Source organism: Haemaphysalis longicornis, unplaced genomic scaffold (genome assembly GCF_048455015.1).
Source record: "Haemaphysalis longicornis isolate Haplotype H1 unplaced genomic scaffold, Haemaphysalis longicornis Haplotype H1 scaffold_1, whole genome shotgun sequence".
NCBI classification, from domain to species: Eukaryota; Metazoa; Arthropoda; class Arachnida; order Ixodida; family Ixodidae; genus Haemaphysalis; species Haemaphysalis longicornis.
Genome location: NW_027526203.1, coordinates 399271776 through 399285826, shown reverse-complemented (window position 1 = coordinate 399285826; position 14051 = coordinate 399271776). Strand labels below are relative to the sequence as shown.

General features: G+C 46.8%; 2 protein-coding genes across 5 annotated transcripts; one reads left to right on the top strand and one right to left on the bottom strand.

Moving 5' to 3' along the window:
* Positions 1-1032: 1032 nt before the first annotated feature.
* LOC144155381 (epimerase family protein SDR39U1) lies at positions 1033-13751 on the bottom strand. 4 transcript variants are annotated; one of them, XM_077686764.1, is made up of 6 exons: positions 13679-13751; positions 8313-8419; positions 7956-8038; positions 6339-6460; positions 4015-4161; positions 1033-1568 (listed from the first exon to the last, which is right to left on the bottom strand). In XM_077686764.1, exons 1-6 carry the CDS (start codon positions 13734-13736, stop codon positions 1153-1155), a joined length of 933 nt encoding a protein of 310 aa, XP_077542890.1. In that variant the 5' UTR covers positions 13737-13751; the 3' UTR covers positions 1033-1152. The 4 variants fall into 4 exon arrangements, with proteins under 4 accessions (XP_077542890.1, XP_077542892.1, XP_077542891.1 ...); XM_077686766.1 differs by lacking the exon at positions 13679-13751 and adding an exon at positions 9317-9357; XM_077686765.1 differs by lacking the exon at positions 13679-13751 and adding an exon at positions 8726-9147.
* Ints11 (integrator complex subunit 11) lies at positions 9373-11669 on the top strand. Its single transcript, XM_077686760.1, has one exon. It carries the CDS (start codon positions 9570-9572, stop codon positions 11331-11333), a length of 1764 nt encoding a protein of 587 aa, XP_077542886.1. The 5' UTR covers positions 9373-9569; the 3' UTR covers positions 11334-11669.
* Positions 13752-14051: the final 300 nt, after the last annotated feature.

Below are 14051 nucleotides of genomic sequence, written 5' to 3'. Positions count from 1 at the left end.
TTTCCCACGAATTTATTCACTACATGGCACTCCAAAGAAGCAAGGTCACTTACCCCTGTATTCACAAACGTAGCTTAAGTATCACTTTTATCGGCTCTTTGGTGCCTTAACCCATTTCAAGGACCAAACTTTTGCTGAAAGGGCGCCTTTTCACGTACTTGATGCTCTTTTCCGCACTCAAAATTGTTGAGAGGGTGCTAGCTGGGATACTGTACTGGGCAGCGATGTTCTTCTTTCTCACTGGTGGAGACGAAATTAAAAATTGCAAGCTTGTCTTGAAAAGACAAAACTTTTCGTTTTCTGGCAGCGGAACTCGTCACCGACGAACCGACACCACAGATAGCACCTAACCGACACCGCACTGACACTGGAAATGCACGATAGTTTGCGGCGCGGACGAAGTTCGCTAAATTAGTGCATTTTTTCAGCCAGTTTTTAAGAAAAGTGCAAAAATCAATGTTATCAGTGTAGCAAATTCGTTACATCAAGGTTAACCATCGCAATGCCTTCGTTAATAGAGGTCGCAAACACATGGGTTTCGATGGGGCTGGCAATTGGGAACTGAAAAACTTCGTTAAAATCCAGGAATTTGTTACATAGAGGTTTGTTACATCCAGGTTTAACTGTACACCTTGCGTAGTTGAGTTTGTATCACAAGGTGTGCCCTAAATGTACCAGTAACACGCAGGACAGTTATACCTTCCAAACTTCTCTCACCCAGCTTTCGGAATTTCCACCTCCCTCGCACACAGGCTGAGCGGGTAACTTAGGTACATTTAGCACAACACAGCCTACGCATTAAAGCCTCTGCCTGATGGAAGTAGCGGTACGAAGTGCATCTGTTATCGAAAGTGTACCCTGCATATGATTAATTCACAGTGCTTCCAAAATATTGCAGCAACAAACATTGGGTAAACAACAGCATCAGTTTATGGCCAGTAATCTTTTATAATAGCAACTGTACATATTTCGGTTGTCTTGTTTGGGGCCTTGTGAACTGGATTACTTGCGTCCAAGATATTCACACAAATATCCACGGTCATTGTACTTTATTGCGCATTGTGGCAGGGGAACAAACACGGCAAGCTGAAGTGTTACACACCCACGCTAAATGATGAAACAGCTTTCAGGGCAGTTTTTTTTTTTTTGACATCACTTGCTTTGAAGTATGTCCTGGCACGCAGACCGTACGTCGGGGAACTTGTACTTGTAGCCAGACTCGAGCGTGCGCTTTGGGATCACTCTCTGCCCTTCGGTCATCATGGTGGCCCTCTCTGGGCTGAAGGCCAAGTCGAGCACGAATTTGGGCAGCGGCAACAGCGCCGGCCGCCACATGGCGCGCGCAAACTCTCTGGTGAACTCGGCATTGGTGACCACCTGGGGAGCCACGCCGTTGAGCACGCCCGTGATGGCCTCCCCGCTCATGGCGTGGACGAGGATGCCCACGATGTCGTGGATGTGCACCCAGGGCATGAACTGGCTGCCGCTGGCCACCGGCCCACCCAGGCCCAGGAAGAAGGGCCAGTACAGCTGCTGCACCATCCCGCCCTTGGGGCCCAGCACCACACCTGGGCACAGAGAGCCCTCGCGGCACTCAGGCCTGCGCACCGGGGGACACGTTCATGCTCAAAACGTCACGCCGGGGGGGCAGTGCACACAGGGCCAAGATTTGAACCGGGGTTTTGCTCGCAAGTGGCACATATCGAAAATATCTGGTCTAGGTGAGGTGCAGCTTCGGCAGATTAGGTCCAAATACCAGCATGTAGAGTTCTGCACTGAAAGATGCTGCGTACGTATTGTAGTGCAATAAAGCTACGTCGCTGGTTGTATACTAATGGATCTAACTAGTGAGAAAATGCTAAAAAGAAACGAGATTCCAACACAAACATAAAAGACAATGTGCACTATGCAGTGCGCTTGCTTTTGTGTCCATCATATCCCACTTCTCAGAAACATTAATCGTGCCATGGCACATGCAAGAGGGAAGGTCATTTTTTTCTAATGGCCTGGAGGCAACACTGCAAGAGTGAAGAGGTAACATGAGCCTGCTTTGATATGTGCAAGTTTCAAGATGCTGTATGCATCCTTGAACCTTTAAATGCTTTATAGAGTTTCTCCTATTTTTTTTTTCCCTACTGAATAGCCTGTTTCTGTAACTAAGGTGACAACCTTTCCATCACTGAAATGCATGAGACACTTGCAGAAGGTTAACTGTCGGGAAGAGGAGGGGGGGGGGGGGGGGGGGGGGGGGATGATTTTTTTACACATAAGGAAAGGGTGATAAGGAACAGTATGCCAGCATTTGAGCACCCAGTCAAGCTGTTGCTCTAGCTAAATTTTATTATGAAGATGCATTGTATCCCATATTATTGTTATTATATAGTATAGACAAAAAGTACACTGAAAGTTACGGCATACAGTCTAGCCCACTTATAACAATATCCAAGTGCCAAGGAAATCCCATCGTTATAACCGATGATTGTTATATGTGGGTTGCTAAATAAAAAGACAGAGCAGGGCTCAAAACATTTAATTTGCAGGCAAGCAAGGTTGTACTGCTACCTATTTGTGGAAAAGAAGCCATACTCGGTCAGCTTTGTTTGCTGCACATGAAGCTGGCGCACATCTTTTTCAAGAGCATCTATAGGTGCTTCACTTAGTCTCTTAGAAACTGTCATGCGTTGGGCCTCCTGTGAAGGTGCTACCCGAGTAGGCGGTGCAACCGCGTGATCAGAGCCGTCACTGCCACCGCTGTCCGCAGCACATATCCGCGCAACGATCGCCTCTTCAGTGAGGCACTCAGACATTTCCAAAACATCGGCCCTGACGTTTGATCCACGGAAAAACGGAGGTAGTTGAAGAGGCACCCAGTCAAATTCAAAGCAGCAGGCATGGGGAGGGAGCCAAAGCGGCGGCATCGGGAGGGGTGTTTGGAAGGAGAAGTGTTCCCCTCCTCCTCTCGAGGGGTGGACGGGACATGAGGCTCATCGCGGCGCATGGTGTCGGCGTGGTTGGTGTGGAGAGCCGGCGGCAGCTCGCATTTTGGGTGCTTACTGTAACCCGATTCAATCGTTATATCCGATATCGCGGCACAGGAGCATTGTAATAAGCGGTTTATTTTCCCATAGAAAGCATACAAAAGTGGACGGTGCCGTAGCGGTTCATTGCTATATCCGATATATTGTTATAAACGGTATCGTTATAAGGACTCGACTGTATATAAAAATTTAGAGATGTCCGTAGCAAGGGCATTAATTTTATGTTTCATTTGTCCTTTTTCTTACTACCACACTATTTTTCACTGGCTTATTTTTATGAAGTTTCTGATGCCTGCTTTTGTGTTCCAGTTGTGGAAATGCTACTAGAGGTATGAATGAAGACTGTTACAAAGTTCTGACACTGATAAAACGGAAGATTGGATGAGTTGGTACATTATTAAAAAAAATAATAAGCAATGCAAAACAGCAACGCACAAACACAGCGCTGTGTCTATTTGTACTCTCCTTCCTCTGTTCTGTTGTTTTGTGTAGTTTATTCTTTCCAAAATTGAGCCACATTACCCCCACCCTTTTTACCACTTGAGGGATGCTGGACAATGCAGCAGGACTACAATGCAAGTGATGTGGCTAGGTGGTCAGCCTAGTTATAACAATGACATTTCCTAGGCACTTCAACAATGCAAACAGATTCAACTGTGCTTCCTGTTTCTACATAAATGGCTACAAAATCATTGGTCAAAACAATGACATTTCCTTGGTGTTTCAACCTTATTACAAGTAGATTGAAATTTCTGAAAGTACATGCCACAGCAATAAATACTTCATTTCAATATAACACTCGTTTTATCGATCCTTTTATTCTTGCGGCTCAGGTCTCCTTGTTCATTTTACATCCACAATGTTCCAAAGTCTAACGCTTCACCAGGGCGTCTCGTGGCTGCCGAAGCAAGCAAACAAGCAAGCTCTTCTAGCTGCACAACAGGAATAAAATCAAAAGCCGCTCATGACTTGTCACCTGAGCGCACGGTGACAGTCCGGCACTTGACTTCAGGTGGGAGTTTGGCAGCAGCCTCCCACTTGGTGCACAGCTTGGCGAGAAAATCGTGGTCACCACCAGGACTGTCTTCCGTGTATTCCTTCACCGGGTCTGGTTTGTAGTAGCCTGCACTTTGTGACAGCCCCGGATACACGCTGTAAAGACTGCAGTACACCGCACGGCAAAAAGGAGATCTCTGGCCACATTTCAGTGATGCTAGCAATTTACAGCCAATCGCATTTGTGCTGTCAAGAAATGCCTTAAAATACTGGGTGCCTTCGGCAAAGCCAACGATTATTTGGCAACTTCCTCTATTAGGCCCAGAAAGTGCTCATTTTGAACTCGCTCCTTTGCTGTGCTCGGGGAAAGTGAGCTGCTGAAGGTTAGCCTGAAGTGTTTCGTTATCTTTTTTTTCTTACATGATTGTTCCTTATTCTTTTTTTGCTTGACCTCAAGACTTAAAGAAAGTCGTTGTTTCACACCAGAGCACTCATTCAGAAACCACTCCTCGAGCTGTTTCAAGTGTGCTGGGAATTATCTTTCAATCTTACGACAGTTTATCAGACTAGCAAAAGACAAGTTTTTTTCATTGAACCTTTGGTTCATTAAAAATTTAGCAGTTTTTGCTTCATGAAAGACCCACTAGCTTCTGAAATGCTCTTCTGAAGAGGGCAGACAAGTATGAACTAAAAATAATTTCCTCTGTGTGGTCCTTGTTGCAACTTTCTCAGTGCGCATCCACAGTCCAACCATTTTTTTATAGAGTAGGTTCTGATGTACACAGGAGGATGGCAATTGTAGATTGTAGGATGTAGGATGGGTTCACTGTGGTTCGCCCCTATAGCCAGAGTGAAGTTGCTGGTTTTTCCACAATACTAAATTCAATGGATCCATTTGCCATGGCTTTACCACAACCCTGACTGCCACTATTCTCACTCCCACAGTTGGTTCCAGTTTCTGCACACAGCACAGAGTCTGCAGCTTTGCCACTGTTCGGGTTCAGCTCTTCAGCACCACCAACTATTCCTGTACGTGCAGGCCCCTTGGCTCTGTTTTACGAACAAATATGAGCTGTGCATTTAATTAAAATGGTAGCATTAATGTTTCAGAAATGATGGACATCTTTGACATGTACAGTCCTTGTCAAAATTTTGTGGGCCAAGTCGGAAACGCGCAGGCTGCAAAAAATTCAATGTGCAAGCTTACATCCCAAGCGAGGCTGAAAGATTTTATGCAGGAAAGCTAGAGAAAACACCTTTCTTTGTTACTGCCTTAAAATATTTCTGTCATACTTAAAGGTAAAGCCGATTCTTTGAATTCTTTGTGGTCGAGAAAGCTTATGATTGGCCCACAAAATTTTGACAAAGGGTGTACATGCATATTGTGCACTGTTTGGCTCACCTTGGAGCCAAACTAACTTGCACCAAAGACAGAATTATTTGCTTTCCCCCTGTAAGTGAGCAGCTGCACGAGCTTACACCTCATGTACTTACCCCATGCAGACCACGGCAGTGTTCTACTGTGCATTCTGGTCAGTGTCCTAAGCTTGTATGGTGAGTGCCTCCATCCTTGAATACTGTGTTGTGACACTGAGGTCTACTAATACTGGGGGTATAGTTGTGCTGACAGGAGGCAGTGACTCATGTTTAAATATGCCTGTATGCGAACCTAACAATGTTTGCCACACCTTTATAAAGGCTGGTCAGAGAGGAGGACTGTCCACCGAGGGATCACTGTTAAAACCTCTCCCTTGCAACCCTGTTTGGTGTAACATCGTTTCTTTCTCCATCTAATGTCACTTTGTCCGCAATTAAAAAGTTTTTCGAAGCCAAATTTCGCAAGAACCCACACTACTTGCACAGGCTTACCAGGAACCCCTTCGCAACACCATTCAGCATCGCCACGAACGTACACATTTTGCCTGGCATGGCTGCAAACAATTGCTTTGTTGTCCTTGTTGCTTTGCCACATCAGCTACATAAACAAGTTGCTATGGTGACTTGGTAGGATAAACAGGCTGTGGTTAGTTTTGCAGTGTATTTACTAGTACTCATTCTTTGCATAAGTGTATGCCAGCAGTGTAAACTCAAGGTTTAAGCAGGACCCACATGTTAAGAATACACAGGTACAAGCTACAAGTGGTTTCTCCTGCTGAACGCTCAACACGGCAGGAGTCCGTTCTGGGACAAGACCACAACCTGAAAGTCATTCTCCTTACAAGAATGTTTTTGAGTACACTTTTCACACGGCTTAATTTGCAGCCAAAGTTGTCATTCCAACAGCAAGCAAAAACATGGGCTTACCAACTCCCGAGATTGTGACAAATGCTTTGGGTGGACTCTCCATCTTGCGGATAGCATCAGCCAACGCTTTCGTTGTTTCCACTCTACTCGCGTAGACATTCTGCCTGAAGCCAGGTGTCCACCTGTGATGGAATTTGTCAGCGGTCAACTTTTGCATGCAAGCATATAGGTATGCTCTCACTCTGAGGATTTGTGCCGCGGGTCTGTGTCGCGGTTGTACAAAGCTCGCTTGAAACACTGGCATATTCATTTTTTGTTCACACACACTGTTGCTAGTCAACATTGCTCTGCCCGAGTTTGAGGCCTCTCAGTCAAGGTGACAGGGGTAAAGAATGCCGCTAGAGCAAGAAAACTTATCGCTAGGCAACACCCAGGATAGTCGGCGGGTGGCGCCTAAGGCGGGCGTCCATATCAGCTACCGTGCATAACCAAGCGGTGCTTCCCCAACTTGAGTGCTACAGAAATAATTGAACAAGCAAAAGATGAGCAATAAGAGAGCAATTAAACAAACAATGACAGCGGAAATGAGAGAAAGTACACGCACATCAAACATGGGTTCACATCATAGAGGGACCCTCTTAAGTTTTTAAAAGAGCAGGTTTTCACCCCTCTCAATGGCAATGCCAAAATTACAGTACCTTTGTAGTTAATGTACAAAATAAAGTTCAATACCAGCAAAAGTACGTCCTCAGATCATATCCTGTGCTACATTATTATACATCATAAGTTACTAAAAGCAACTGTTAACGTATCTTCTAACAGCGATCTGTTAGCTAAACTTGATGCAAGAGGTGGTGTTGGTCCTACCTTGCCGCTAATTCAAAGTGACCGATATGACAGACCAGAGGAAATTTTTGGCGCATAAAATCTTTACACAGGAAATCAACTGGCAACGAATCGGGCCGCGTAGCATGCTGGCATATATTAAGCATGTTAAAAAGTGCCACCACTTATAAAAGATCCGGTAGTTCCAGTCACCCAATAACAGTGCTGGCAGTCAACAGGCAGAGTACAATGCTGTTTGTATTGAAGGCGTAAAAATTACTCGTCACAAAGTTGCAAGAGTGCGAATACAGGAAAATAATTAAAGTATTCTTCGATTTGGCTGCACACGCTGACCTTATTCAGGTACTACAGCACTCGCCTTCTCAATTTTCAAGTGCATTGCGTGGCACCTGTGCTTTCCTCTTCGATTTACTGATGGTGCAGAGAGTGCAGGTAGAGGTCACAGCTTTCCTTGCACATTCTAGAGAAGAGGCGCAAAAACAGTGAAAAAAGCGCAGGACCAGTCCTGTAGTGGTGGCACCTGCACTGAACTGATCGTGAACTGGTGCAGAAAGTGCAGACCAAATCGAAGAGACATTAAAATAGTGCCAACACAACAGTTCCAGACAATACAAAAATGCTTGGGAACATGCCGGCCTTTAGCCAAGAGCCAATCAGGTGAAAATGCCAGCAGAATATTTGTTTAGTCCGTGGTCATTTTCCTTATGGCAGGGTCATGTCTACAACGCCGGCAAAACATCCACCTTTTTTGTCAATTAACCGATACCAGCCCCTCCGTACATCCACCTTTTTTGTCAATTAACCGATACCAGCCCCTCCGTTTCCACGTGCCTTCGCATAGGATCCATGACGTTTTGTCCAGCCAGGTTGAAAACAGCTGCACACTTGGGCAGGCCCTTTTCTGCCACATCAGTCTGCAAAAACAAGGGCAACGAAGCTAAATAAGTGGGTGCTAAAAAAATATTTTACCATCTGCACAGTTTTAATCACGAAGCAGAATGTGTAATAGCCAGATATATAAATAAAAACATTTATAGCACACTGTGGGCTAATAATACAACGCTGTTACATAATACAATGGACTGACTGTCTGAACTTCCGTACTTTCAGCAGTAGGGGGTCAACATCAAGGTTGAAGTAGCCCCTGCCTAAATCAAAGTTATTTCGCTAACAGCTACGACCACTTACCCACGTTAGCACATTGGCTCCAGGCTTCCTCGATACGATCATTACATCATAACCAAGTCGGCTCAGGGCATTTTTTAGCTCTGTTCCAATGAAGCCGGTTCCACCACCTGAAAAATAGATATTAGCTCTGTCGACGAGTGGAATGAAGGTTTTTCCGTAAATCGTACCAGAAATATACCAGAGTCAACATTTTATTGGGTTTTGGAACTAGGAAACACGCAGCATTCCCGCGATATACGATTCGACATTGGGAAGGACGTTTCGCACGTTCTACTTTTGTTTACGAGTGAACCACTTCTGTTTACATTCGTTCAAATCAATAACAACGTTACGCCACCGACACATGTTTCCATGATATCGATACAGTGAGTGTTTATTTAATTATACATGCTGTTAGTTGACTGACAGCTTACCTATAACCACCTTTCCTAAACCCATTTTCTTGACTCCAAACAAGCGCTTGAAGCAGTCGAAATTCGAGCGGGTGTCCCTATTTGCACTATCTGTGCGAAGAGCGATCTCTGTACCATAGAGTTTCTCACTAGTGATATTGAGAAACTCTATGCTCTGTACAGTTCCTCGCAGTTCGTGGGCCGTCCAGAAGTTATCTCGCAATGAAAATTCTATAGTAAAAAATGCGGAGATACTCTTGAGCAGTTCAGAGCACCCTAAAATGGTCACGAAGTGAAACTAGGGAAACTAGCTCAAGCGGTGCGTCGCACTTCGCAATTCTTTGAAGCAGCTTTGATTACCTAAATTCTACAGCTCGTGGCACTAAACATAGCCTTCTGATGCACCGGCTGCTGGGCAGACGAGTACAGAGTCAAGTTCACTTTTTTTTTTATTTCCAGCATGTTTGCCATAAGGAATGTTTCTCCGTTTCTCCGTTCCTAGTTTCTCCGTTCCTGCACGTTGGCTCCTGCACCGTGGCAGAAAGGTTGAGTCGAACGAACTAAAAACGAACTGCATGCCGCGTACCCCCACCCGAGTTCTTCACAACCTACCCTGACGTTGGTGCTGTGCGACGACGGCTTCTTATTTGCACGTCAGACCACCTTGACGACCAGAATTGCACGCCGAGTGCAAGCCAAGGTAGCCCCGGCCGTAGCCCCGTAGCTGTGGCCTGTGGCCATTGGCTTCTACGTTTCTGGTGTTTTGAATGTAACAACGAAGACTACTTGTCAAAGTACGCCACTGTGACTGTGACAACAGCAGTAAGAGGTCACTAACATAAGCCTGAGCAGAAAGCCTGAGGACATGCCACAGATCAGTGTAACTCCGCTAGGCGCCGGCCAGGACGTCGGCCGCAGCTGCATACTGCTCACCATCGGCGGCAAGAACGTGATGCTCGACTGCGGTATGCACATGGGGTTCAATGACGAGCGGCGATTTCCGGACTTCAGCTACATCTCGCAGGAAGGACCTCTCACCGACCACTTGGACTGCGTCATCATCAGCCATTTCCACTTGGATCACTGCGGCGCGCTACCGTACATGACTGAGATGGTTGGTTACACAGGACCCATCTACATGACGCACCCGACCAAGGCCATATGCCCAATCCTTCTCGAGGACTTCCGGAAGATTACCGTGGACCGCAAGGGTGAGACCAACTTCTTCACGTCCGCCATGATCCGCGACTGCATGCGCAAAGTGGTAGCCGTGAACCTGCACCAGTCGGTTCAAGTAGACGAGGAGCTGGAGATAAAGGCGTACTACGCGGGGCATGTGCTGGGCGCCGCAATGTTTCACATTCGAGTGGGTTCCCAATCAGTGGTCTACACTGGCGACTACAACATGACTCCCGACCGCCACCTGGGCGCTGCTTGGATAGACAAGTGCCGGCCTGACCTGCTCATAACCGAATCAACGTACGCCACCACTGTCCGCGACTCGAAGCGCTGCCGTGAGCGTGACTTCTTGACTAAGGTACACGACTGCATAGACAAGGGCGGCAAGGTCCTCATTCCGGTATTCGCGCTAGGGCGCGCCCAAGAGCTCTGCATCTTGCTCGAGACCTACTGGGAGCGCATGAACTTGCGCGTGCCCATTTACTTTGCCGTTGGTCTCACGGAGAAAGCTACAAACTTCTACAAGATGTTCATCACGTGGACAAATCAGAAGATTCGCAAGACGTTCGTGCAGCGCAACATGTTTGACTTTAAGCACATCAAGCCCTTTGATCGGGCCTTCATTGATAACCCTGGGCCCATGGTTGTGTTTGCCACTCCTGGAATGCTTCACGCGGGCCTCTCTCTGCAGATCTTCAAAAAGTGGGCGCCGTTTGAGGCAAACATGGTCATCATGCCTGGATACTGTGTAGCAAACACTGTGGGCCACAAGATTTTGAGTGGTGCCCGCAAGGTAGAGCTGGACAACCGGCAAGTGGTGGAAGTGAAGATGTCCGTGCAGTACATGTCCTTTAGTGCACATGCTGATGCCAAGGGCATCATGCAGCTGATCCGGCAGTGCGAGCCGGCTAACGTGTTGCTGGTCCACGGGGAAGCGGGGAAGATGGACTTCCTGCGCAAGAAGGTTCTGCAAGAGCTCGCAATCGACTGCTACATGCCAGCCAATGGTGAGACAGTGACTATAGAGACCCCCGACAAGGTGCCCATTGACGTGGGCCTGCCTCTGCTCAAGCAAGCCCTGCGCTCTGACCAAGAGCTGAAGATTATTCATGGAGCCCTTGTGGTGCAGGACCGAGAAGTGCCACGGCTTGTGGACGTACGGCAGGCATTGCAAGAGTTAGGCTTGATACCCCACGAAATACGATTTACCACTACAGTGGCTTTCCCGAGGGCTGCATTGGCTGATACACTTTACAGCCGACTCAAGGACCGGCTATCGGGGGTGCAGCTGCTTCCAGACGGCTCCATTGCAGTCGCATCAGCACTGGTCAAGGTTGGTGCATTGGAGGATGATGCAACAAGCCGAGCAGTATGCGTCTCGTGGACCCTGCAAGACGAAGATCTTGGCACCAATCTCCTCAGCCTGGTGCAAGAACTGGCCACAATGTGAGGCCGCTCGGCAGAAGGAGTTGTAAAGCTGCGCCGTATTTTTGGGCCTTTTTTTGTTCCCCTTTACTCTGCGGCTTTAGTGGGACTTGTTACCTACTGCCCAACCAGACAGCTGATGCCACATGTCTAAAATTTGGTGAGAGGGCCAGGAGTTGGATCACACTGCCCGTCATCAGCAGTCTGAAACCATTGCAGCTGAAATGCAGGACATTTGGATGAAGTGCATCAGGTGTTAACCTTGGGTCATCGTTTTTTCTCATTCATTATCATTTGCAATCATGCACTAGTCATGCTGCGGATCTTTGTTGGCATTAAAAATAAATGCATTTGATGGGTACATTGATTGCCTGTCTGGCCACAGTGGCTAAAGCATTGTGCTGCTGCTGATCCCAAGGGCGCAGGTTCGGGCCTGGCTGTAGTTAGCTGTGTTTCTAATGGAGGCGAAAAATGAAAGCGCCTGTGCGTTAATATTTTGGCGCACATTAAACCCCCAGGTGGTCTAAATTACCTAATCTGTGGCTGACCAGTACAAAACGTCTCATAGCCTAAGTGTAGCTTCGGCATGTAAACCCCCCCCAAATTGAAAAAATAGCAGTGCTGAGTGCACAAAGAGCTTGCTAATTTATTGTCAAATCTTTGAAAGGCCACATTATTTGACCAGGGCCGATAAACAGTGTTGGATCCAAAAATATTGGCCGTGTAGCAAAATGAGCAGGGAGGTCAACCTGGCATGAGCCTTATTCTAAATGGCACCAGCTTTTGTGAAAGTAAAAGTGTCTACAAGGTTAGTGCAGCATACTACGGAGTCTTCAGTGCATGCCATCCCCCTTCCCCTTCTCTTAGCTGTTCACGCCCCTTCCTCCCCCCCTTTCTGCCCCAGTATGCATCTACCACTGCCGCTGTTCAACGGGGACTGTGGAGGCCATATGGTGCCAAGAGAAAACTGCCACAAAGAGTCTCAAGCCCACACCTAGACATAAATGAAGCAGGTGGTTGGCAAACAATGGACAGGAGCTGCACGCATAATGGATGTTGCATGCAGCTCGTATCTGTTCTTTGCCAGCCCCCACGACACCACAGGTACTGCGGCAAAGAAAGCATATTTTTTCTTATTTTTAAAACCAAATCGGAGTGAACCCGAGAATGCACCCGAAGTATTTTGAATGCGCCGCAGGCATGTACACAAAATTAAAAAAATTACCAGTATCCTCCGACGTGTGCTTCCAAATTGATTGAGATGCAATTAACATTCCAGGTAATTGATGAATATTTTGGCCACAACCAACTTGCCGATGCAAAAATAATTTCAAGTTTACGTATGGTCCGCATCGGTGTAATTTTTATTCCACATCCCAGATTTTGCTGGTTGGCACAGCTCGGGCACGCTGTGCAAGAGTACGGTGACCAGAACTTGTACCTTGTAATTTGCCCTTCCGAGAGTTTCACAAGCAAAGCCATGCAACCGTGCTTCCTCATCATGTCAGGTCACTGCAGCCCTTCTCCTTTATATCTCGTGACGGCATATTAATGAGCATCTTATGCACATTTCGACCTACAGGGCTCACCATCAGTTCCCCACCCAGTGCTCCTTTCTCTGCAGTACACAACCCAGGCGACGACACCACTGGAATTGACATCACTTCCAGTCACTGTTGATGTCACTTCTGGTATAACGTCGTGTGTTCATGAAGTGCTAGTTCAAGCATGAGCATCCTTTACCGTTATGGCCCTTCAGGGCCATCAAAACCACACACCCAAAGAACTGAGGCTTCATGGAAGGTCAGCTCAGGGTGGGGTGGTGGGGCTATTATGCTAAATGCATTTAAAAAATTGGGCTTATGCTGGGATTCGAACCCAAGAGCAAGCATTTAATGGTAGGTGAAGGCCGCATCCACTATGCCATTTACTTGACAGCAGCACCTCTCGCAGATTTCCAGCTTTTCTGGCTTTTAACTTTTTTGTGCACCTTTTGCTGAAAGCAAATGTGTGTGCAGAGTGCTGCACCATATAGCACTTTCACTGTCAAAGTTCAAACTCAACAACTTTTCATCATGTTCATCATGTTTACCGCAAGGTCGTCACAATGGTTTCCAAACCGAACTGCAGTACTGTCAGTTGTTACGCAGTTCTGTCTGTATACCGGTTAAAACTATTGCACTTTTCATTTAAGGACAACAAATGGCTGTATATTCTTGATGTATTAACCCCATCACATTACAGTTTAAATTCTCAAATTCACGCACCAGCCAAAATATGCCAAAATACGCAAAATAATCTGTGGCACACTTAAAGGAGTACCTGCCACTGCAACCAAAAAATGCCATCGTTGCTGGACTGCTCACCCACCTCTTCTCGTGGGTATCTGGTGGCCTTGAGGCCGCACTGCCTGGCCAACTACATGCATTGTGCGGCTGACGACAACCAAGTGACCTCTGTAATGGTCACCATACCTCCAAGCTTCCAGAACCTGTAGACCTCTCACAGTAAACTATTGACAACACACAAAAAAGAAGAAATGCACAGACGCACACAATGGCTAAAAGTTCTCGTGAAATATACGGTACTGGCAGCGACGTCTCGTAGGCAGATGGCGAGAGACTTCTTGGGAAGTAAGCAGTGGCAGATACCTTGGAGCATGGCTGAGTGTACGGGCTTTCTAAGCATACGCGTGTTAATGCAAGTTCCAAAGCACATGACATAGGGGAGGCAGGATGTTTAG

Coding starts and splice junctions, on each gene's coding strand:
- Ints11 (XM_077686760.1), top strand. CDS start 9,570: ATGCCACAGATCAGTGTAACTCCGCTAGGCGCCGGCCAGGACGTCGGC.
- LOC144155381 (XM_077686764.1), bottom strand. CDS start 13,736: ATGCATGTAGTTGGCCAGGCAGTGCGGCCTCAAGGCCACCAGATACCC. Junction 8,039..8,312: donor GAGCCAATGTGCTAACGTGG/GTAAGTGGTCGT, acceptor TTGTTTTTGCAG/ACTGATGTGGCAGAAAAGGG. Junction 6,461..7,955: donor GTCATGGATCCTATGCGAAG/GCACGTGGAAAC, acceptor ATTCCATCACAG/GTGGACACCTGGCTTCAGGC.